The sequence below is a fragment of the Macadamia integrifolia genome, unplaced genomic scaffold (assembly GCF_013358625.1).
Source record: "Macadamia integrifolia cultivar HAES 741 unplaced genomic scaffold, SCU_Mint_v3 scaffold_48A, whole genome shotgun sequence".
In the NCBI taxonomy this organism is placed as follows: Eukaryota; Viridiplantae; Streptophyta; class Magnoliopsida; order Proteales; family Proteaceae; genus Macadamia; species Macadamia integrifolia.
The window spans coordinates 30,750-55,027 of record NW_024870668.1 but is presented as its reverse complement, the minus strand read 5'-3'; the positions used below and the strand labels follow the sequence as shown (position 1 = coordinate 55,027).

The 24,278-nt window shown below is 40.9% G+C and overlaps 1 protein-coding gene across 6 annotated transcripts in view; it reads right to left on the bottom strand.

The window, feature by feature from the left end:
• The window catches only part of LOC122071669 (uncharacterized GPI-anchored protein At1g61900), a 64,151-nt gene that overhangs the window by 26,871 nt on the left and 13,002 nt on the right, over nucleotides 1-24,278 (bottom strand). For all 6 annotated transcript variants that reach the window (XM_042636052.1, XM_042636047.1, XM_042636046.1 and 3 more), the window contains 2 exons: nucleotides 14,562-14,699; nucleotides 5,188-6,042 (listed from right to left, as the gene is read on the bottom strand). In XM_042636052.1, the coding sequence (XP_042491986.1) occupies nucleotides 5,188-6,042; nucleotides 14,562-14,610 (904 nt within the window). In that variant the 5' untranslated portion in view covers nucleotides 14,611-14,699. The remainder of the gene's footprint in view (nucleotides 1-5,187; nucleotides 6,043-14,561; nucleotides 14,700-24,278) is intronic.

Below are 24,278 nucleotides of genomic sequence, written 5' to 3'. Positions count from 1 at the left end.
GGGGGGGGGGGAGAGAGACCCACCTTCTTGCCATTAACGACAAAGGGGGGAACAAAGTGAAGGGAGTGGCCGATTCTAGAAGGTAGGGGTGGGACTGACAACAGAGGACCAAGGTTTGAATGTGGTAGAGGGAGGAGGGGCAGATGGGTGGAGGTTGGCAGTGGCGGTGGTGGAGGAAGGTGCAGGGATTGGCTTACCGGAGAGAGCTAGGAATTTCCAGTGACCGAAGCTGCTAGAGGAGGGTAGTTATGGTCTGAGGGTCAGGAAATGGGCTCAACAGGGCTTCTCTGTTAAAAGTATTGAAATGACTAAGATACCCTTTAAAACCTTAGATTTTGTTTCAGCACCCGCTCTTAATTAAAGAGTTCAATAGCATATGATTACAAGGTGTTGTAATGACCAATATGCCCCTAAAACCGTGATTTTGGCATATCTATTACAAAGAACAAGTAAAATGCATACGCTTTAATAATATTAAGTGTTAATATTATGCAATGCAATTATTGTGCCTAACCTTTGCTTTGTAGCATGGGATGATCGTAAGATCGAATGTATGTGATGCATGTGAAGCATGGTTTTGTTACATTCTTAACCCTTCCCCTTTAAGAAATGTATCCACCCTCTTGGGCAACTCTAAATGGAGACTGGAGAGGGTTGGTTTTCTCAAGGGGTCTTCTCAAAGGGTTGTAATTAATTAATTTTAATTTTAGTTTTTAATTTTAATGAGATGTAACTTAGAATAGGACTTTGAGATGTAATATGTACGGACATACAATGTACTTCGAGATGGAGCATGATGGAGGGAAGGAGATGTGACATGTACTGTATGATGCCGCATCCAATGGGAGCATTGAATATTTGATCAAGATTTACAAAGATCATTAGAGAATGATTATCGAATCCCAAGATCATATTGTATATTATTTTATATACCTATCCAATGTCATATGTAGTTATTTAGTTCATGCGCCTTACTTGATGCATGAGATGTATGATCGTTAGGAGTAACTTAAAGTACTGTGTTTAAATTGTTAAATACCTACATTACCCTCGACTACGAAAACAAGTGCACAACGGAAACCCTTAAATGTAAGGATCTCGTGGCCTCCTATCATAGTCAGTGGGGACTACCTTGAAGATTCAAGGTGAAATCCGACAGGCTGAGCCTAGGGTCAGATGAGTGAGTTGCTCACTTCCATCTCTGGTGTAATAAGAAGTGGACGTGGTGGGTACGTAATGTAGACTAGGATAGGGGTCTAACCACGTCTCAATCTGCAGGAACTTTTAAATCAAAGAACAACCACACATTCACCAAATAAGTCTAGAACAGAATACAAATCAGACTGAGATCAATTAGTAAGGATCAGCCCTATTGATCCCTATATTTCAGAAATTCTGCAACTAGAAGGAAACCGGAAAACAGAGACTTTAGATCACTAAAATCTGGAATCGAAACAAGGTTAAATAGTGACCAATATCATGCACAAACAATCAGAGTAATTGATTGAATTTCTGGGCAGAATAGGGTTGATACTGGGATCGACCAGATTAGGGAGATTTCTTGTATCTGTCAAATTCCAGGTCTGATCACCCTAGAAATTGGACCGAACCACTCTCTTAACAAGGGGAACAATCGACCCAAATAGTGAAGCCATCATGTGGCTGGAACTCCAACAACAGTAGAGGCCGATTGTATCTTTAGGTACAAATTCTGGGCAGAAGTTGTGATATAAATACCTGATCTGTTGGACAGTAGCAGAACCTTGAAAATAAAACTAGAAAATAATTGAATACATTAGAAGAGATGAGAAAAAAAGATTGAAGAGACCTCTTGGACTTCATGCCGGAAAGAGTCACCGGATCAAACACCAGTCCATCACTTTGATCACACACAAAGCACACTCATAAGAGCAAACAGCAACCTTTTTTCATTCATAAAATCATTCGAGGCTTAATGGGAGCCCTCTTCTTTATTTATAATAATGACGGGGTGGGGTGATTACAATTTAGTAACTTCATAGTTACTAAAAAACTGAAATAAAGATACTAACATCTAGTTACTAAATCTGGGAAAGTAAACTAGGAAATCAAACAACTGGAATTAGAAACTAACTTATGACTGAAAATTATAAACTAACTAGGTACTAAAATTAGAAACTAAATAACCCCATCAAAGCCCAACTAAAAAGGAAACTAACTAGTAATCCCGTACTCAATCTTAGAACCCCTCCTTTAGACCAATAAAGTGTCCCAATACACTTCAAGCCACATGGACTGAAGGCCCAACACATATACAACCCAACCCTTGGCTTATTCCTAACAAAACAAGCCTATTTTTTATTATTAATTTGCATTAGTACGGTATGCCTTTGTATGTGGGTATTGACCTGATACCATGATCCATTTCTAATGGATAGGTAAGTACTTGACTTGAGTGTGCAATGCACTCCAACAGGCTAAGCTGACACTCAAGTGGACAAAGTATATCGAAGGTCATATCTCCACTAGGGATTCGACAGCTAGGGATGTGTTCAATGAACTCCGACAGGCTAAGCTGTACACATCAAGGGTGATGTAGATCCATACTTTGGGCTAGGCTATCAAAGGAGGAAGCTCAACCCCAAACGCCCCAATCGCACCTCTTAAATAAGGGGTTTAAGTGATATTAAATAAGTGCCCATTGGGCCCATCGATTCTCACTTAATTAATTAAGTTGTTAGTTACTTACTCCGTGTTGGAGTTCTAGTCTAGTCCTAGTTGGAGTCCAACTCCTATGATGTAATGTTTAGACCTACTTGGAGTCTAACTCCAAGTTATGGTATGACTGCTATTCTACCCTCTATATATAGAGGAGCCTATGTACTCTTATTTCTCAGATTTGAATAAAGAAAATTGCAGTCAATTGCTTAGAACAGCTGGCATAGCTGTGGGTGAGAAACCCGGGCCCAGATAGCCTTTCTTCCCTGCTTTTACCTTGTCTTTATTTTCGTTCTCTGTTCATTATTTGCTGCATCTGTTCACTGCTACTGTGAGGAGTTAAAGAATTTCAGATCTGCCCAAAGTTCTCAGAACCAGAATTGATACACAAGAATTTCACATCTTGAAGCCTGCGATCTCTCTCCTAGGTCTAAAATCAAGAAAGTTCATAACTTTCTAACCATCAAACCAGCTGTCAGAAGTTCTTCAAACTTGGGGGGTCTTTGTACCCTCCCTGGGCCCTACAATCTATCAGCTTTGCAGCTCCATTGGAGCCACACAGGTCCACCCGCACTTCTCTCTCTTTGGCTCCATCGCAGGTGACTTTCTCTCTCCAGCCGATTGGACCTTTGGTCTGATTTCTTTTGTTAATTTAGCTTTTAGCTTGTGGGGGTTAGTTCTATCTTATTCCTTTTGTTTCCTAGTCTGTTTGGGTTAGTCTCACATAGCTACTGGGAATTAAACTGTTGCTTGGGGTTATAAACTGCTGGGGTAGTTACTTGTAATCTGCTTCTGTATTAAAGGGCTTAGTAGACATCAATACACATTTCTGACTGAGAGGTAAGTTGGAGATGTGTGGGACCATTGAGTTTATTGCACATGTTCCTTACTACATTATCTCAATGGTTAGAATTATTGTTTTAATTCCTTGTACATGTTGTGTAGATCTGTCTACAATTTTCTAATATGACACATAGTAATATGCCCTTACCTCGCTTCTAAGTAACAACAAATGACTGGACCCAACTAACCATGAATGGAAGGAATCACTTCTCAATGTTCTAAGGGCTCAAAATCTGATCTTTGTGTTTGAATCCTCTGTTCTCCACTTGCACACACATTTGATGGTGTCCTCTGTGAATTGGGAGGGATTCAACTGTATGAATGCCCAAGCAAGGGTCTTCGTACACAGTTCGAATGACAAAAGCCTTGAGATTTCATATGATGACTTCTCTTCTGCCAAGGAGCTTATGAAGTACCTTGAGAAGACATAGAGTGGGAAGATTGGTCTTCACACAGAGACTGTCTAGGATTGGTTGCACCACCTTTCTTTGTGAGTTGATTGCTTCCAATGCAGAGGCAAGTATATATGAATCCTTTGTCTTAATTGAATCTCATTTGTTGGTACGACCAACTGACTTGACATGTGTAGACTCTAGGTCTACCGCATATGCTTGCAATATGTTGCAACGGTTTTAGGGGGACCAGAAGGACAAGGAAGAATGAGATCATCCTATGAGTGGGGACGAGAGATGAGGTCGACGTCATTTCAGTTGGCACTTTTACTATTTGTTTTAGTCATGCTGGATATTTGAAATCAAAAAATTTTTATTATGTGCCTGGATTCAGTAGGAATTTGGTTTCAGTTCAAAGACTTACTGATGAAGGTTATAGTCTTTCATTTAATGATGATTTGATTATCTCTTTCAAAGGCAAATTTGTTGCCTCTAGATATGGAATGAATGGACTATATTTTCTTAAATCTGTTTTGAATGAATCCAACAATTCCAGTATGACTATTAGTGTAACAAAATGAAAGAATTCTTTAGAAACTAAATTTATCTCTGGCATCTTAGGCTAAGCCACACTGATGTAGACAAGATTAATAGATTGCTAAGGGATGGACCTCTTGAAAGTCTTGAGGCACAACCTTATCTAACCTGTAAGTCATACTTACAGGGGAAAATGGCTGACAAGTCCTTCCCCAAGAAGGGAGGTTTGAACCAAACTAAACCACAACTTAAATTGGACCAATGGTTCAACCAAATGAACCTAAACAAAGACATAAACCAAAGAAACAAAACAACTAAAACAGCAACTCAAAGAACCAAAATCATGATTAACTATTAGCCCTCCTTCATAAGTCTTCAATTCTGCATCACCAATATGTTTAGAAGGCATAAACCAGGGTTCCCTAGAAGTTTCCAGACCTGGTTTGGCCATTTGAGCTTCGAAACCATCCACCGAAACTTCCAGGTTTCAACCGAAATTTTGCAGTTTTGCAAAATATTTCAATTTCGAGCTTGGTCGAAAAACCAAGCTTGAAACCAAAACGTGGAACCTTGTTTCAAATCCATTTTACATGTTGACAATAGAATCACATATAGTGTAATACTTGCACAGAAGAAAAACATGAAATACAAGGAAAGTTGACCAAAAGTTAAAAGTGCAAAATTATGAGTATCATGAATAACTTTATCAATATTTTACCTTTGTTAACCTTGCAGGCAGATAATATTCGAAATGCAGTGTTGGCCACATCTGACGAGAGCTTCCTTGAAAGCCATGAGTAAACCACACCTTTGCAATCATTAAGGGCATCCATCGCATTAGACTCCCCAGTTACATCTGCATTTGCAGAAATAGTTGATTCTGTCGCTGAAATGCGTAGAGCAGCTTCCATAATAGCAGGCTGGCAAATTGGTCTACAACACTCCTTAAGCGGGTCAACACTGCTGCATGAATCGAGTAATTTGCTTGTATTTACCATATCCTCAAATGTGGTTGCATCCTTCACAGGACAGGACCCACCAGTAAGGTTTGTTGAATTTATGGAGCAAAGTGTAGGTATAGTATTGTTTGCCCCTCTGCTGGATAATATACTAATAATATCCAAAAAACAATCATTGGCCAATCCCTTACGCAAAACCAGTTCATCAGACTTGACACCGTAATAACCTTGGAAGATGCGGAGCAAACTATTAACCTGGGGACAACAGATTACATTCCCTACGAGTGCTGCCAAAGGTGCAGCACAGTCATCTGCTGTTCTCTCCATGATTTTTGAAATAGCAGAAAAGTTTACCACGCATCTCCCGGTCAAGACTGGCTCATAAGTAGTAGGGAAGGAAGGGTACATTGGTGGCAACGGTTCTGCTGGAATTGGATAATGTGGAATCACGGAAGGTGATATTTCTATAGGATCAAAAATCCCACTACTAGGAGAGTCAGCAAGCACAGCCGTGGAAATGAGAGAACCAGGCTCAAGTTGTGTTTGCACTGCCACTACATCTCGAAAACTAGATAAGAAGATGGCAAAGAACAAGAACCGATGGCACAAAGAACCTGAAAGAAAACATTAGCATGCTTCAATATTTTGGCATCTGAATTAAATAATTTAGTTTTACCTATCAAAAAATAAATAAAAAAATAAAAATAAAAATTGGCATTTGCAAAAGCAATTAAGCATGCATGTAATGAAAGAGTAATGCAGACAACATATCTTGCAAGCAATGAAACCCTCACACGATCAGTCTCCTCTTGCATACCATTTATTCAAAATTGAACAGGCAGTTGTGCAACATGGATGAGAAGAATTGATTTTTTGTTACTAACGGCGCTGTACAACCATGGATTAAAAAAAGAATACTCCCTCTATTCCACAAAGATAGTCCCATTTGAGGTTTTTCGCCATCCTAAAATTTGTCCGTTTTAAAAGCAACATATGTTTTGTTGTATCCCCCATAATGCCCCCATTTAATAATCCACACATTTATTTTATTTTAGTTGAGAGGAGAATCTCTCAGTCAAACAACAGTAGATAGCAGTGGGAGAGTCGATGAGGACACAGTCTTCAAGAAAGAACATTTGTCATAATTGTTTCCCTCTGGTACATAAGCCAAACTAATAAGGGTAATGTCGGAATAGGATTCGTGAAATAATCCTAATCACCTATTTCTAGGGACAAGGAGAACCAAGAATAAACAGAATCGCAGGGCAGGAGTAAAAACCAGAATGAGAGAATTTCTGTGACTCGCAGCAGAACAACCTGATTGAGACAAGACCCTGGCCGAGTGTGCCCATTAGTGAGGTGAATGAATACTCAAAATTTGATCCAGATATGACGGCTGGATGTTAAGTTAGTCGACTGTCACAGAATTAGAAAGTTATTGTACTGTCACAGAATTAGAAAGTAATCTGAATCGAAAATTAGAATGTCAGAAAACTTAAGGCAAACAGAGATTAGTAACCCTGTCTATAACAGTATTCAAAATCCTAAAAGATAGGATCTTTTCCAAATCCTAAGAGAAATCCGGCCAAAACTAGACCAGGAGGAGAAAATAGAAGTTGCTAATTTGGTAAGGGGACAGGAAACAGCAGCTGATTAGCTATGGACCTGTAACACCATGCGCAGGTTTATTAACTTTAAAAACTTAAATTCAAACAACTGAACAGGATACTCAGGTAAAAGATCAACAAAATATGGAGATGATGACTGAAGTCTGAATTAGAAACTAACAGAAATTAATAGAAAGTATTCCGTGGAAGTAGGCAGATTCAATGGATTATGAAACTCAATAGATGAAGAAGAAGAACTGAATTAAAGACCTTACCCACTTGGATTTCAGGAGAATGAAAGAAGAAAATAGAAAATAAAAAGGAAGTGATATGGTTGAGCCTCCCACTCAAACCTAGGTTAGAATCCCACAAACCCATCTAGTCTCCCACTACGGTTTCTGCATCCAACAAAATAACAGCATAAAGCCATCCAAGCAATTGTCAAAATCGTGCGAGTCTAGAGACTCTCCACCCCTTTCCCTCTTCTTTATTAAATAAAACTGCCTTGTTACAAAAATAGCAAGTCTCATTGGCTAATGGAGAGATTCAACAAAATAAAAACTTAATAAAGCTTACAAGGAAATATAAACTCCAAAATAGACACCGAACAAATCTAACATTGTCATTGACTAGCACAAATTAGTAACTAAATCTCGACAGCTCCAAATCTTCTAGAAGATGCTCCATCCAATCAGAAACCTGGCCTCCTATTTAATATCTCCATGCAAGGACTCTATGAGCCCCAAAAATCTGATAAATATCTTCCACAATTGGTGCTGGTGGATGGCAACATGGGAAAAACATAATCTGGAAATTATGGGCATTATTATAACCAACAAATGGGCCCAAAAGGGGTCATTGATTGGAGCAATGGCAAAGGGCTCTTTCCACCTAGGCAGTGGTGCGGGTTTGAGTCCTGGGAACCAGCCTCTCCATAAAGGGGGTAAGGCTGTCTACCTATATACCCTCCCAGAACCCTGCTTAAGTGCGGGAAGCCGTTGTACACTGGGTAACGGCCTTTTTTAAATGGGCCCAAAGCATGGTCCTCAATCTGGCCCACAAAAGTGGACCAAGGGCAGGCTGATTGGGCTGGCTGAATACCACTAATCTTTCTTTTCTTCCTCAAACATCGAGCTACATCAGTTTGAATTAGTGGAGATTAATGCATTAACAACAGCCTCTTTAAGATGTGGGCTTTTTCAAAGAAGACAGTCTTTTTCGGACAGAGGGAGAAGAATAAAATCTATAGTTCTATTTAGCTATGAACAAAAATCTTCTCGAGAATTAATGAGGGGGGTAAAATACACAGTTTCCCAGAGTTGATTAAGGGCATCGTCCCTTTTCCATATTAAACAACTTGGAAGCTCATAAATATATATATATATATATATATAAACATATATATACATATAAACTTGGAAACTCAGCCGCTTGAATTGGTTAAGATGGTGTCAGCAGGGTGATGGTGATGCTCCTAGTTGAGAGGTTTGGATATGCTCCACAGACCATCAGATCAGTTTTGGGTGTTTGGACTATCACATCACAAGATATTGGATAATAACCCTCACTAACTATTTGGGATACTTTTGAACGGTCAAAACCTTTCTATTTTGCATGATATTAATGTTGTTGATAGGTCATGGAGTTACCTATCCAACGAGAACAAAATTTTGCAATTCTTACTATTATTGTGAGAGACATGACCACTTTACTCATTGTTTTAGGTTTTTGTCTGATAAAGTCTAATCTCGTTTTTCAGAAAGGTAGTCCATATAGGGCTGCAAACAAGCTTATTTGCTATGTTGAGTTACGAAATTTGAGCATTTGGGTATTAATATTGGTCTAAAGTAATAATTGTGGATGATTTCTCCTTCATTATTGCATTTTTCCCAAGGTAGCAGCCTCGTTGACAACTTGACTTTGCTAGTTTGATTTTCTAAGCTTTCTACTTATTTCTTCTACTATTCTTGATGTAGCAGCGCTCCGATGGATCAACCCAAACCTGCTCCAGAACCCGGACCAAGACCCAGATCCAATTTGGGTTCCAAGTTACTAATTTGGATTCAAGATTAATAGAATATTCTAGGATTTTATTTTATTTTGAGAATATTTGTTATCTTTTATTTTAGGTTATTTTGGAGTAGCTATTAGGTAAGTAGAAATTTCCAATTTTAGTTTTATTGTGTTTCCATTTCATTAGACTTTAATTTAGAAAGCAATTAGGATTTTCTATTTCAGTTTTAAGAGTTTTTATTTTGATTTAGTATAAGTAAGGCATGTAACCTAAGAAATTAGTCAATTGAATTGAAGAAAGAATGAAGTTGTGACAGGCCTGCGTGGCTGTCTTCTCCCCCCTTCCCCATTCTCTCTCTTATTCCCCCCCCTGTCCAGCGAGACAACCCCCCTTTCTTCTCTTTCCTGCAATCTTTCTTCTCTCCCCTCTTCTTTCTTCTTCCTCTCCCATCGATATGCTACCTCTTCTATTTTCTGTTTCTACTAAACCATTACTGTTACTCTGTTTTTTGGGTAACATAAACAGCCCTGGTTGTTGGAGTCGATCCCCATTGATACTCCTCTGATGGGTCTGCAAAGTTGGATCAATCTCCCTTGATCCTTCTTCTTTCCTCTGATTTTTTTGGATGTGCTTAAACCTGCTGTAGGGGCGACCAAAACCCTCTGAAATGAGTCCTTAATATTGCACCAAACAAAGAAGACTTTGACCTGCAACTAAACTGTTCAAACACTTTCGCCAGGTTCTGTTTCAGGGGTCTCACTCACTTCTCTTGATTGCTACTACCAGTGATCCTTGTGGTGGCTTTAGAGTACAAAGGGTTGAGAGTTCAAATCTGAGAAACCTTGAGAAGTTGGGCGAATGGGTTCATTGCTAGTTCGAATTGAGGAGTTCCTGGTTTTCCGCCACTATTCAGTCTCATGGAAGAAGAAGACTTAAAGTTTCTTTTCCTCTCTTAGTCATTATCCTTCTTTATTGCTTTTTTCCTTTTGTGTTAAAGTCATATTAATATTTTCCAAGGTTACCCTTCCCCTCTCCTTATATTCTCCTCTATCCTATACTTTAAGTCCCACTCCCATATTACCCCTCTCAACTCATACGTTACATAAGGCCTTTCGTTTTTTGTGTAAAAGTCCTTTTGTTTTACCTCCATAATGTTGCCCCCTACTTTATCCTCTTATTTACACCCTGCCATTGAGTTGAATGCCCTTCCTAGTTTGACCCTAAGCAATAAATCAAATTCCCACTTAGGAATTTCTGGGTATTTACAAAAGTGCGATTACCTCTTGGTACTAGAGTATTTGCCTTTTGGGTAGGTCACTTAATTACCAAATTGCCACTGTTTCTAGACTTTAGCTCTAAGCATTTAGGTGGACCCACCGGCTCCTTATTATCTAGTATCAGAGCAAATTTCCTGTCAACTCCTTTACTCCAATGGTTGCTCACACCACCCCCTCATTTGAACTGTTGACTCGGTTACTTCGACAGAATGAAGAGATGTTGGAGATGATTAGAGTTTTTCAAGAAGAAAGGGAAGCATATAGGATACAAAGGGAAGCACAAGCTGTTACCCTCCAGGACATTAACACAAGGCTTGATGCCCTAGAGTCACGTATTCGAAAGCCCGGCGGACAGCAAGGTCACGTTACTCATGACATTGTGACAAACCTCGAGAACCATGCCCCCATCTAGAGCCATTACATCAAGCTCTGCTATCGATGTTGAAGATGAACGAAACGATCCGATGAAGGATGTTTCTGAAGAACCGATCGATGGCCCGATCTCATTTGTGAAGCCCCACCATCCGATTCCGATCAAAGTCATATCATTTGTTGACGACCATCAGAAGATCATGACTGTTGATCGCGATCGCGAGGTGCACTAGATCTTTACCCCTTTGGAGCCATTGATCGAGTGGTGTTGATTCTCTTCTTCTATAAAACTCGTGGACGAGTTTTTCTAAACAACAGGGGAGTTGATGCAACAGCGCTCCGATGGATCGACCCAAACTTGCTCCAAAACCCGGACCAAGACCCAAATCCAATTTGGGCTCCAAGTTACTAATTTGGATTCAAGATTAATAGAATATTCTAGGATTTTATTTTATTTTGAGAATATTTGTTATCTTTTATTTTAGGTTATTTTGGAGTCGCTATTAAGTAAGTAGAAATTTCCAATTTTAGTTTTATTGTGTTTCCATTTCATTAGACTTTAATTTAGAAAGCAATTAGGATTTTCTATTTCAGTTTTAAGAGTTTTTATTTTGATTTAGTATAAGTAAGGCATGTAACCTAAGAAATTAGTCAATTGAATTGAAGAAAGAATGAAGTTGTGACAGGCCTGCGTGGCTGTCTTCTCCCCCCTTCCCCATTCTCTCTCTTATTCCCCCCCCTGTCCAGCGAGACAACCCCCCTTTCTTCTCTTTCCTGCAATCTTTCTTCTCTCCCCTCTTCTTTCTTCTTCCTCTCCCATCGATCTGCTACCTCTTCTATTTTCTGTTTCTACTAAACCAATGCTGTTACTCTGTTTTCTGGGTAACATAAACAGCCCTAGTTGTTGGAGTCGATCCCCATTGATACTCCTCTGATGGGTCTGCAAACTTAGATCAATCTCCCTTGATCCTTCTTCTTTCCTCTGATTTTTTTGGATGTGCTCAAACCTGCTGTAGGGGCGACCAAAACCCTCTGAAATGAGTCCTTAATATTGCACCAAACAAAGAAGACTTTGACCTGCAACTAAACTGTTCAAACACTTTCGCCAGGTTCTGTTTCAGGGGTCTCACTCACTTCTCTTGATTGCTACTACCAGTGATCCTTGTGGTGGTTTTAGAGTACAAAGGGTTGAGAGTTCAAATCTGAGAAACCTTGAGAAGTTGGGCGAATGGGTTCAAAGCCTCTGTGATGCAGCAGCGCTCCAATGGATCAACCCAAGCCTGCTCCAGAACCCGGACCATGACCCAGATCCAATTTGAGTTCCAAGTTATTAATTTGGACTCAAGATTAATAGAATATTTTAGGATTTTATTTTATTTTGAGAATATTTGTTATCTTTTATTTTAGGTTATTTTGGTGTAGCTATTAGGTAAGTAGAAATTTTCAATTTTAGTTTTATTGTATTTCTATTTTATTAGACTTTAATTTAGGAAGCAATTAGGATTCTCTATTTCAGTCTTAAGAGTTTTTATTTTGATTTAATATAAGTAGGGCATGTAACCCAAGGAATAAAAAAGTTGATTAATAAAGAAATAAGTGATTGTGCAACTCCCCTCCCCCCTGCGTGGCTGTCTTCTTCCCCCTTCTTCTTCTTCTTCTTCTTCCTCTTCTTCTTCTCTTCTCTTCCCTGCGATCTCACTTTTCTCTCTCTTCCTCTCTCCTTCTCTGTGAGGAAACCCCCTTCTTCCCTCTTGGTGCGATCACCCTCCCTGTGCGACTTCTCTTTCTCTCTCTATCTTTCTCTCTCTTATTCCTTGTTCTTCATCTTCCTGCACTCACTTCTGCCATCACCAAACCAGTGGACCTGAGAGGGACTCAACCGATCTCCCTCAATCCTAACTCTCCTAACCTGAGATTTTGACTGAAGGAAATATTCTTCTGGGCAATCAGAAACCCTAAGATTTCAGTGCCTGTGATCGACCCTGTTGAGAACTTGAGGTCTGATTCATGGCTGACCCTGCAACTACCGCCTGGAGGAATTTCAGAACTTTAATACTTGATCAAAGCTTGTTGTTAGATGTTGTTGAGTCTTGGATTCAATAAATCTGGGGAAGGCAATTCTGTTCACAAATTTTCCTGAGATTTGGAGCCTTGGTTAGGTGGCTGAATCGATCTCAAGTTTCTGGTTTCCGCCTTGGTTATTCTGTTTGTCATGGAGAAGGCGGGAGCCTTGCTCATGATAATTACAAGTATGCCCTGCCCACTAAGTTGAGTTCTATTTAACCTATTCTTGAACCTGATTAATCTAATTACCCTTTAGTACTATAGCTATTCTGTTTCCCATTCACAATTATTATTTTCCAGAACACCCCCTTTAACCCATATCCGCCATTTTGCTACTTTTAGCTGGGAGTTTTCTCAGAATTATGATTCTGCCACTCCATTAAGAATTCCTGGTTATTTACAAAAGTGCCACTCTACCTTGTGAACTTCAATTTAATTACCACATTGCCACTGATGCTATTACGCATTTAAGTGGGCCCACATCCAATCGGGTTGGTTCTCTTGGGGCCCACCGGCCCCGCATTAATTCTCTTCCATTATTACTGTTGCTTTCTTATTTTCTCCATCAAATCTTCTCGTTCAGTTTTGGGATTTTCTCCTTTGGACTCCCCTTGGGGCCAATTACCCACAGGCATAATGGGGGCTTTTTCATTCCCTTGCCTGCATCAATTTTGGTAAGCCAAAAGATTCCTCTTCCCTACTGAAGTATGATATGAATCTTTATTTTGTCATCAAACTAATAAAGTGGTGAATATACTCTCGAGTCTCGAGGAGACAAAATAGGTGGCAAGGAGAAAATATTCAGAAGACGAGTGATGATACCCTCCAACAGCTGGAATCTTCTGAAGAGATAGAATATGAAGAAAAGGAAGAGGAACCAGTAGAAGATGATGAGGAAGGCAAGGCTGAAGAAGAAATTGGTGTTGAAACAAACAAGGAAGAAGCTACATAAGAATTCAGGGAGAAATCTGTTGAAGCTACTACAATGGCTCAAGAGAAGACACTTACTACAGAAGAGCCTCAAAAGAATGTCACCTCCAATTGATCCTATTTATTTTGAGTTAATCGTTAATTAATCGCTGCTGCTTCATGCTATCAACTTGTTTAATCAATTATTGGTTTCTGTTTCCTCAGTTTTCTCCATCAATTTCTGAAATCCTACTTTAAATCCACTTCTTCAAATCTGAACTTTCTGAAACTGATATTGCTTTCTGATTTCTGGACTTAAGTTTACTAAATAATGACTGATTATTGCCCTAATCAAATTCTGGATTAGCCGCCCTGCCATCAATTCGGCTGTTCTAGGTTTCTAAACTATAATCCTAGCACCAATAGGACTCCTCATCAACTTGGTATCTAACCATCAGATTCAAATCGAATTTTACTGAACCATTCCCCTCTCTTATTGAGCACTCAACCCTATTTTGAGTAAGTTTTAAAATTTTCTCTTAAATCTGGTTTGTTCCTCACCTACGGTTCTGGAATTTCCTCCGCTTTCTAAACCCTAACCATTATGTCTTAGGAGACTAGGAACCCATTAGTAGGGCTATAAACAAGTTTATCTGTGGTCCTGAGTTAAGGAATATGAGGTATTGGTATTAGTCTGGAGTAATAAATGCACCACCAAATTTCCACATACCATATCTATAAGAAGCAATAAAAAGAAAGAGAATCCCAATTTAAGGTTCAACCATTTCCACAACGGTAGAACGCAATAAAGTGCACAACTAAAACTCAAATAAGTACCAATGTATTCATTCTCCAATCTCTATGAAATAGTGAACTACTCAAGAACTTACCCTTACACTGAACAATGGCCCTAAAACAATCCATCATTCCACTAATCATTACACAACATTAGATCCACTCATAAAGTGCCCTTATGGCACCACGTCCTCTACAAACCAAATAGCTTGCACAGACTCGTATTTCAGTACCTGTAACAGTATTATCATGAGAATGAAACAAAAAAATAAACAAATAAATAAAAGAAAAGAAAATATTATAATGAAGTAAAGAAACTAAGATGAACTGCAGAATAGAAAAAAGCATACACCAATTCATTGTGATATAGGGTCAACAGTGACAAAGGAAGCATTATTAGTTCTGTCAATAAGTACATCAGGGCAAGCACCTAGGCCAAAGCACAACCATAAAAGGCAAGCTTGGTGTGTGTGTGTGTGTGTGTGTGTGTGTGTGTGTGTGTGTGTGTGTGTTTTCAATCATAGTTATCAAGGCGGAAAGGCGAACAAGGCGAACAAGGCGTTTGAGGGTCTTCCTAAGCCCTTTGGTGATAAGGCGGGCATAAGGCATCGCCTAGGAGAATAAAGCGTTCTAATTTTACTTTATTTTATCATGTAAACACTTTATTTGGCACAAATATCATATTAAAAATTATAGAATTCTACTTATATGCTAAATAAAGATTAAAGATTCATACCAATATAACAAAAGCATCAGAAAAACAATTCAATAAAGTCAATAAACTCAAAAATCATTAAGCAACATCAAGTCGTCAAAAATCAATATTAAATCACATCAAGCCATCAAAAATCAACATTTAGATAAATGTTTTTGTTCTTTAATAAGTTTGACTGGTCAAATGATTTTATTTTTATATGAAATTTTGTTGTATTATGTATAGCACAAAACCAGCCTTTCAACAAGTCTAAAATTACTTAAATCTGAGTTGTAATGACAAAGTTAATGATGCAAATGCCTTGGCTTAGCTGGACCGAACTGACCCTATTTGGAGGCCTAAGCCAAGACGGAACCAACCCAAACAGGTTTTCTAGTCTGGCAAGGGTTGGTAGGCTATCGAACCGACCTTATTTGGAGGCCCAAGCCAAGACATAAACAACTCAAACCGATTTTGTCTAGCAAGGATTGGTAGGCTACATAGAAGATTTTATTTCTATGTTATTCTTATTTTATTCTCTTTGTTCTAGAAGGAAAGTAGATACGTAGGAGTTACCCTTTGAATTAGTTTGTTACTATTTTTGTTCGGTTTCCATTATTATGCTAGGGACTTTTTCTTTAAATTGATATAATTCAGTGAAGAAATGAGCTGATAATTGAATGAAAGAACTGGGTTTTATTTGAAGAAAGTTGCATGCTTGTGTGTGCAATCTTCCTTCCCCCCCCCCTCTTCTCTCTTTCTATTTCTCTCTCTTTCTCTTTATCTCTTCTTCTTCTTCTTTTCCTTCCTCTTTTATCACTTCCGTTTTCCCTTTCCTATACTGCCAATAGTACTGGTTTGTGAAGAGTTCCACAAATCTTCATCATCCCAACCCAAATCGATCTCAAGTTCCGAGATTCTAATCTGCAGTGATGGCTGACCAACCTTGCAGAGTTTGAGGGCTGAAGTACTTCCCTGTAGAGAGAAACAACTTAGGTCGCACAGCTGGTTCTTCCTCTACCGCCAGCCCTAACTTGTAGAAATCTTATTGGTTGTAATCCTTGATCTTTGGGTCTGTTCTTGGATGGATACAACAGGGATCTGATTGGACAAGACTCGCTCAAATTTGATGATCGATTAATGTTCATGTGCTAGAGTTATTTCAAAATAACTAAACCTGATCCTCTGCCTCTGTTCATAGTCTCAAGGAAGAAGAAGAGCAAAAGTCCTCTTTTCCTCTCTTCGTCGATACCCCTTTCTTTATATCTTTTGTCTTTGGTGCTAAAGTCACATTAGTGTTTTCCAAAATACCCTTCCTCTAACCTATTATTACCCCTTAGCCTTTTGCTTTAACTTTGCTTCCTAGTTTGTCCTCAAACAATAAATAGTATTTCGCTTGGTGTCCCATCTTCTTTGCATTCCTAACAACCCCCTTCTATTTCCTGATTTATTATAAAATTGCCACTAACCTTAGATCTGAGCTTTTGCACAATTGATGGGCCCATAAGCGGTCCAATTCCAGTTTTGGAACCCGGATCCGCATCAATTAAATTTTGGTCAAACTTATTCAAAAGTGTATGAATGTTGTTAAAATCGCCTGAATGAAAATAATTTTATGAACATCAAACAAAATATTATTTTACCAGATTTTTGGTTTTTAACACTGCCTTACCATGATAAGATTTATAAAATTTTCAGAATTGAGAAAAACCCCAACATTTGAAAGTTGAAAATCGCCCCTATAGCCAAAAATCCAGTTTTTGTTCTTGGACTGGGGGTGGACTTTTTATATTTTTTGGAATTTGATTTTTAAACTATTTTTATTAGATTCAAATAGGGGGTATTTGCTTATACATAAATAATATCTTATGCAAAATAACAAATAAATAAGTGCCAAAACAAAAGGCGACATGCAATGCAATAAGGTGACAATCGCCTAGGCCCTGGGCAAACCTTCTAGATGCCAAGGCGCCACGACGTCTTGGTAACTATGTTTTCAATTATGTGCATAGTTGTCAAAGTGCTAGGCGACTCAAGGTGTTGGAAGGCCCTCAGCGTTTAGGCGATAATGCAGCTGCTAGGTGGCGCCTAGGTGAGTTAAGTGTGCATGAACAATTTTAAAACATGGATACAGTTTTATTCTCACTTCTCAAAACCAAAAGGACATAAACCATGTGGCAGGGTTCATGGACAAACAAGTTCACCCTATATATATATATATATAGAAAAGGCTAGGTATGACACCAATATACCCATATCTGTGTATATCTCTCTCGTCTTCCCTTGGAAAATTCCCCTATGCCCTCCTATCCCAACCCTTTCATTGGTTGAGCCACTAGCTCCAGGAAAGCCAGTAGCATACCTAACCTCCGCCCATATATATATATATATATATATTCTCTTTTCCCTCATTATCCCTTTGTCTATAATTTTCACAATTAAATTAAAGCCAAATAATTTAGGTAAAACAACCAACTGACCAAGGCAGCTAGTAGTACAGAAGGATTCTGACTTTGGTTCCTTCGTCCCACGATGAAATCTTCTTCTCCCTTCCTTTCCTTCTTATGATTTTGTATTTTGTTATTTTACTTCTTTTTTTTTTTTTAATACAAAGGCATAATCACATGCATCACACTATATATAAGCATTCTACACAAAGCTAATCAAAACATTAGAAAAGACATTTACAACAACTTAGCCTTTTCCTAATTAAATGGGGTCGATGACATGGATCCGTGTGTGAAAATATTAATACAAAAGCCATTTAATCTTAAATAATAAAAAATAAAAAATAATAATAATAATAATAATAACCAAAGCATTCAAACAATAAGGTGGTGGACTGCCTATGTCCCAAAAATAAAAAAGCCTTTTAGGAAACTCTCTGACAACTATGATTATGTGTGTAGACATCTTATGTAGTAATAAGGGGATTCTCTTCGTATCATCCGGCAACATTAACTTAGGGGACTCTCTCTCTCTCTCTCTCTTGTCATGGGGTTAATAAGGAAGATAAAGACATGTTGGATTGCTGAGAGTGAAGACAGAAGAGGGGAGAACTGAATGTTGGGTGCGGTGAAAATTGTAGACGGAAGAATAGGATTTTGGGATTTTAGGGTTGAAGATCTAATAAGGATAAAATGATCTATAGAATTAGGAAGTTTTAGTTCAAGATACAATAAGGGTAAAATAGTATTTTCTATTTCAAAAACTAATATCTCACTCACGGTGCTATGTTCTAGGGGGCAAAACGTAATAAATGAAACGTAAGGGGGTGGATGTAATTAGGTCAAACCTCAGGGGAGGTATATGTAAATCTCCCTATATTATATTAAGATAAAAATGAATACAATGGGAATAGGACTCTAAATCCTATCTATAACAAGAAACCAATAACGAAGAAACTAAACTAACCTTAGCAACTGACTTAAACTAAGAATTATAAGACAACCCCCCACGGTATAGAGGTCTATGTGGGTCAATAGACCACCAACCGAGAGTAACACTTAACATTCCCCCTCAAGCTGGAGCATAGAAATCACTCATGCCCAGCTTGGAACACCCTTATAGAAAAACATGCCAAATGATATAGACCTATATGCTGGGATACACTACCAAAGGAGGAAGAAGAAGGCCCAAAACAGCCAGCCCTTAGGATAAGGTCGAGCCCAACTGATCCTCTATTTTTGGACCCTTATTAGTGCTTATTCACTTTTCAGTTTGAGCTTTTAGAAGGCCCTTCAAGTTGCCCACCAAGCCAAACAAGTACAGTTGTCCACAAGGCCCTCCTTGTTGCCTGCAGTCTTTTCTTATAGCTGGTATTTTTTCCAATTATGTTTGACTGATCAAAATGCTTTGCACAAATTGAATTGTCTTCTAGAATGTCCCTAGTAGTTGCCTTTTATGATTTCTTAATCTTCAAGTTATAGATTAGTTACTAAACTATATTAGAACTAACTTCTATTTTGTAAGTTTTCACTCTCTAATTAAGAGAGGTTGTTGTACCAATTTTACCCAATTAGAATTTTGCAGCCAATGCTAGCTCCAATCTCATGAAAAATGATGAAAAACAGATAAAAAGTTGTGAGTGAGAGGCCCAGGATGAGATAGCCATTATCCCACCCACAACTATCCTTCTTCATCCTTTTCTTCTTTTCTTTATTGCCACTGTGAAAGAGTGTCTGAGAGTTGTTTCAAGCCTACTTGAAGACCAAAAGTATAATTGGAAGATCAGTTTGAAAACCTACCAAAACCAGTGATGCAGCACCGAAGGCACCAAGGGTTTACACAAAAAGGACCAAAAGGGTCAACCCAAGTGGCTGACTGGGTCGACCAGATCTGGCCTAAGATAGCCCACGGTTTGGGCTAGTGATGGGGGGATATTAGATCTTATTTAGTTTCTAATTTTAGTCATATAATTAGTTTCTAATTCCTGTGTCAAATAGTTTCTAATTTCAGTTTAGATCTAGTTTCCTGTTTACAATCTCAATTTTAATAACTACATGTAACTAGTTTTTTAGTAACTCAGTTTTGTTAGTTTCTAAATTCGAAGTTACTATTATTTGTAAACCTGCCCATCATTATTATAAATAAAGAGGAGGGTATACTACAGCCCACGATTTTGATTTTAGAAAAAAGAAAGCCTTTGTTTGCCGCTGCCGCTGGTTTCCATGGCTGCTCCTTGTGTCTGATTAAGGAAGAAAAACTTGGTGTGTGATCCAAGTGACTCCTTGCGGCGTGTAGTCCAGGAGGTCTTCTTCAGGCTCTACTATTCTCTTCAATTTCTCTCTATTCTCAAGGCTTTAACACTGCTACAAATCAGGTATGCTTATTTCTGATTCTGCCAGATTTTCTGAAAAAACAGAGCACTCAGCCCTTACTGGAAGAACCAGTTCTAGTTGTTGGAATGTTCCAATATTTTGGTCGAAGATTCCTCCCTGTCCAAGTAAGGTTCGATCCAAATTGGAGCCCCATCTGATCACTGATTAGTGAGATCTAAAAAATCTCCTTTTTTTGTCTTTTAGTGGTCTGTTGTGTCCAGAACTGAAGCCGATTGCTGTGGTTGAATTTCTACTGTTGTCTTATAACTTTGGTTCTTGTTTACTATTGGTCTGAACTTATATGATCTATCAGAGGTCCCTGGTTGTGGTTATTTAATTTTTACTGTTCTGTCCTAACCAATACTGATGGTCTGAGATCGATGGACTGCTGATTTATTATTGTTTTGCTGGTTTGTTATTGCTGGTATATTAGGTACTTGGTTGTTCTTTGGTTAACAAGTTCCTGCGGTTTTGGGTCAAGTTTGCTTGTCAAATCTAGTCCTACATTAAATGATATCAAAGCATCGCTGAGAACAACACCCCTACCCTAGTTTCTCTTATGGAGATTTTACAGAATATGAAAACTGAGATGAAGGTTGAACAGCAAGCTTTGCGGACTGAATTGAATGTGAGGTTGCTGGCTATGGAGACCTATTACTGCCGAAATCCCCAAAGCTAATCCTGCACAAGCACAGAAGGCAGAGGCCCAGAGGTATTTCCGGGATTAGTCCTCTAATGCCTCAGTTAGTGACCGGCAGAACAGTGTATTCACAGGAGTAATGGTGGGTGTCGGTATACCTCCTGGTGTCCCTTTTCGGTTTCCTCTTATAGGGTTGCTGGGCCTAGGGTTTCGGAAACCCCCTTCGGGAATCTCCCCCTCACGTGGTTAGGAGCCTTGCCCCTTCGGGAACCTTCCCTTCACGTGGTTTGGAGCCTTGCCTCTTCTGGAACCTTCCCTTCACGTGGTTAGGAGCCTTGCCCCTTCGGGAACCTTCCCTTCACGTGGTTTGGAGCCTTGCCCCTTCTGGAACCTTCCCTTCACGTGGTTTGGAGCCTTGCGGCCTTTATCAGATGAGCGACACGCGTCCCTCCCTCAGTTGCCACGTGTCTTGCTTTATTCCATGACAAATTCTGCCGTATTAGCAGCCCCCTTACTTCCACTAGGAGGCTCTTTATGTGGGAGTAACCATCTAATTTATCTTGAGTGCCCCTGCAGTCTTCGGTTTCGGCGTTCGTCCCGAAAACATGGATTTCGGTTGGTTATGTTTGGTTCTGGCCTAAGACACCAACCGAGGTAGTGACCTTCGGTCAGGTCCACTCTGCCTTCGCCTGAGCCCCCTACCGAGGTAGTGACCTTCAGTCAGGTCCACTCGACCTTTGTTTGAGCCCCCTACCGAGGTAGTGACCTTCGGTCAGGTCCACTCGACCTTTGCCTGAGCCCCGTACCGAGGTAGTGACCTTCAGTCAGGTCAACTCGGCCTTCGCCTAAGCCCCCTACCAAGGTAATGACCTTCGGTCAGATCCACTCAACCTTCGCCTGAGCCCCGTACCGAGGTAATGACCTTCGGTCAAGTCCACTCTGCCTTTACCTGAGCCCCGTACCAAGGTAGTGACCTTCGGTCAGGTCCATTCGGCCTTTGCCTGAGCCCCCTACCGAGGTAGTGACATTCAGTCAGGTCCACTCGGCCTTTGCCTGAGCCCCGTACAGAGGTAGTGACCTTCGGTCAGGTCCACTCGGCCTTGGCACGAGATCCCAACTGAGGTTATTGCCTTCGGTTAGGTCAGGGCGAGTCCAGGTGCGGTGATACGCTCGTGCGCTTCGCTAGAGTGTACTTCGGGAATCGTGCGTAGATGTGTATTGCATTTAATGATGCTGGGGAGTCGTATCGATGCACTGCTGCCTACAAATAGTCTCTCTCATTTTGTCATCTTCTACTCATCTCTGACCATTCGTCCTTCATCCTTAACTTCCTCTGACCTTCGGTTCGGCCAGTCATTCAGAAGTAAGTCATGTCCAGCTCTTTAGGTAGTGGCCCCTCGTCATCCGAGGGATGTCCTCGGATTCGTCATCCACATCCACATCTTCGGATGTCTCCTCATCCTCTACTGCTAGTGACATGAGCGGTGAACGTATTAGGGAGGGGCTTCTCGACTCCAGGGCCCAGGCAAACGAGTCCCTGGAGGTCGAAGCCCGAAATACAGTCTCGACCATGACCGAAGAGGAGTTGATGGAGCTCCGCGTCATATAGTGTACCGAACGAGTTCGTCCTTTGGGTACCGAGGCCCGAAGATAAGGTAAGCTACCGAAACCCAAAGGAGCTTTGCTTCTATCGGGATGCCTTCAAGGCTGGGCTTCGGCTCCCCCTTCACCCTTTCTTCAGCCAGGTGTTCCGGCACTATGGCATCTCTCCAGCCCAGCTGACCCCGAACGGGTGGCGGAAAGTCCTGAGTTTCATTGTCTTCTTCTCTCGGATGGGGAGACCTCTCTCCCTTCCACTCTTCCTCAATTGTTTGTCTCTCAGTTCCAACAAGGGGGACTCGAGCTGGTACTACTTTTGCCCTAGGAAAGACCTCCGATTTCTGAACCGATACCCAACCTCGATACACGGTTGGAAGTTGAAGTTCTTTTTCATGAGGGTGTCCGACGGGTTCCCCTTTGGTAATACTTGGGACATCAAACACCTGAAGGACGTGAACTCTGCACCTACCCTCTTCCGGACAGATGCAGAGTCACTGTCGATGGCTAAGGACAAGACCCTCTGTCGGCCAATCGAGTCCAGTAGCATCCAGTCGGATGCCTTCCTGTTCCTGTTCGGGCTTAGCCCGGGTGAGTCCTAGGTTTGCAACTACTTTCGTTTCAGATTTAGCATTCGCGTACTGATCTTTATCCTCTTTTCTGCAGTGCAAATTTCAAGAGCAGAAGCAAGAGCGGCCTCGGCCGAGAGGCAGGCCTAGCTGAAGAAGGCCAGGGCCTGAGATGCCCAGCAGATCAGCCGAAAGGAAAGAAAAGAGGGGCTTCAACTTGGCCCTCCCAAGGAAGAAACCTAGATCCGAAGGCCCTACCGCCGAGGCGGTTCAGGCGCTTGAGGCCCCATACCGCGGCGCATCTCCTCCGAGGGCCTCTTCCCCTGGTGTTGACTTCCGAAGTCCGAGGGGTTGTCATTCTCGGGCCGAAGTTAGGTTCGTCCCTCGGTGGTCCATTAAGGAGGGCGAGACACTGACCATCGGGCGGGTTGCCCGAGAGCTCATCCAGAAGGGGAGCCTGCCAGTAGACGCGGCCGAGGCCCAAAGCCAAGGGACCAAGGTAATGATAACAAGCACTTGTGTGTTTATGGCAGCGGTAATCTTCGATCTTCGGCCTTCAGAAATTTTTTACTCTTTTTTTTTTAACTATTGATCTCTTTCAGGCTCAGGATCAAGTCGGCCAATTGACTATCCGAGCCGAAGCCCTGGCCAGGGACCTCGAGGAGTCCGAGCGTGAAAAGTCGACCCTCGACAAGGAGCGCATAGTCCTCCTTGAGAAAGTGGAGCATCTGGAAGCCGACCTCCGCGCACAGCAGGAGGGCGAACGGAAGCTCCGAGAGCTGGAGGCGCAGATGGCCACGAAGTTGAGGGAGGCCAAAACCCGAGCCATCGAGAGCTACAAGTCGTCTGAGGACTTTAGGGAGGAGGTGAAGCATGCCAGCGCCCCCGGATTCATTATGGGCGCCACCAATGTTCGAGACGAGACTGGGTCCTCGAACATCATCCCGAGGTGTCCTTAGAGGGGAGTGGCCTTATCTTTGAAGACACCTATGCAGCTCCTACCGCCACCAATGTCGCAGATGGCGAGGACAGCGGCAGTGAGGGAGAGGGGGCCCATGCTTCTCGTGAGGTCCCTCTTACTCCTGGGCGAGGAGCATCCGATGCAGACGCTGCCGACAATGCCGGGGATGAGGTCATTCCTCCAACAGACGCTCCATGAGGCCTTAGCCTTTGGTTTTTTTTTGTAATTTTGGCCTTCGAGCTTCATGTAGTTTTGGCCTTCGGGCTTCATGAATGAAATGCTCCCTCTTTTATGCTATCTTCCAGACTTGCCTCTATTTTTTTTTTTTTTTTTTTTTTTCCCGATTCCAAATCCGAAGGGATTTTCCAGATCTTCGGCCTATAGGTAAGGTATGAAGGTCGAAGCTCTCATTCAAGTTCTTTTTTTTGTAATCCGAAAACCGATACCGAATCTGATGGGGTGTTTCAGCTTTTCGGCCTACGGGTGGAGGTATGAAGGCCTAAGCTCTTATTTGAGTGGTTGTGGGGGCTAA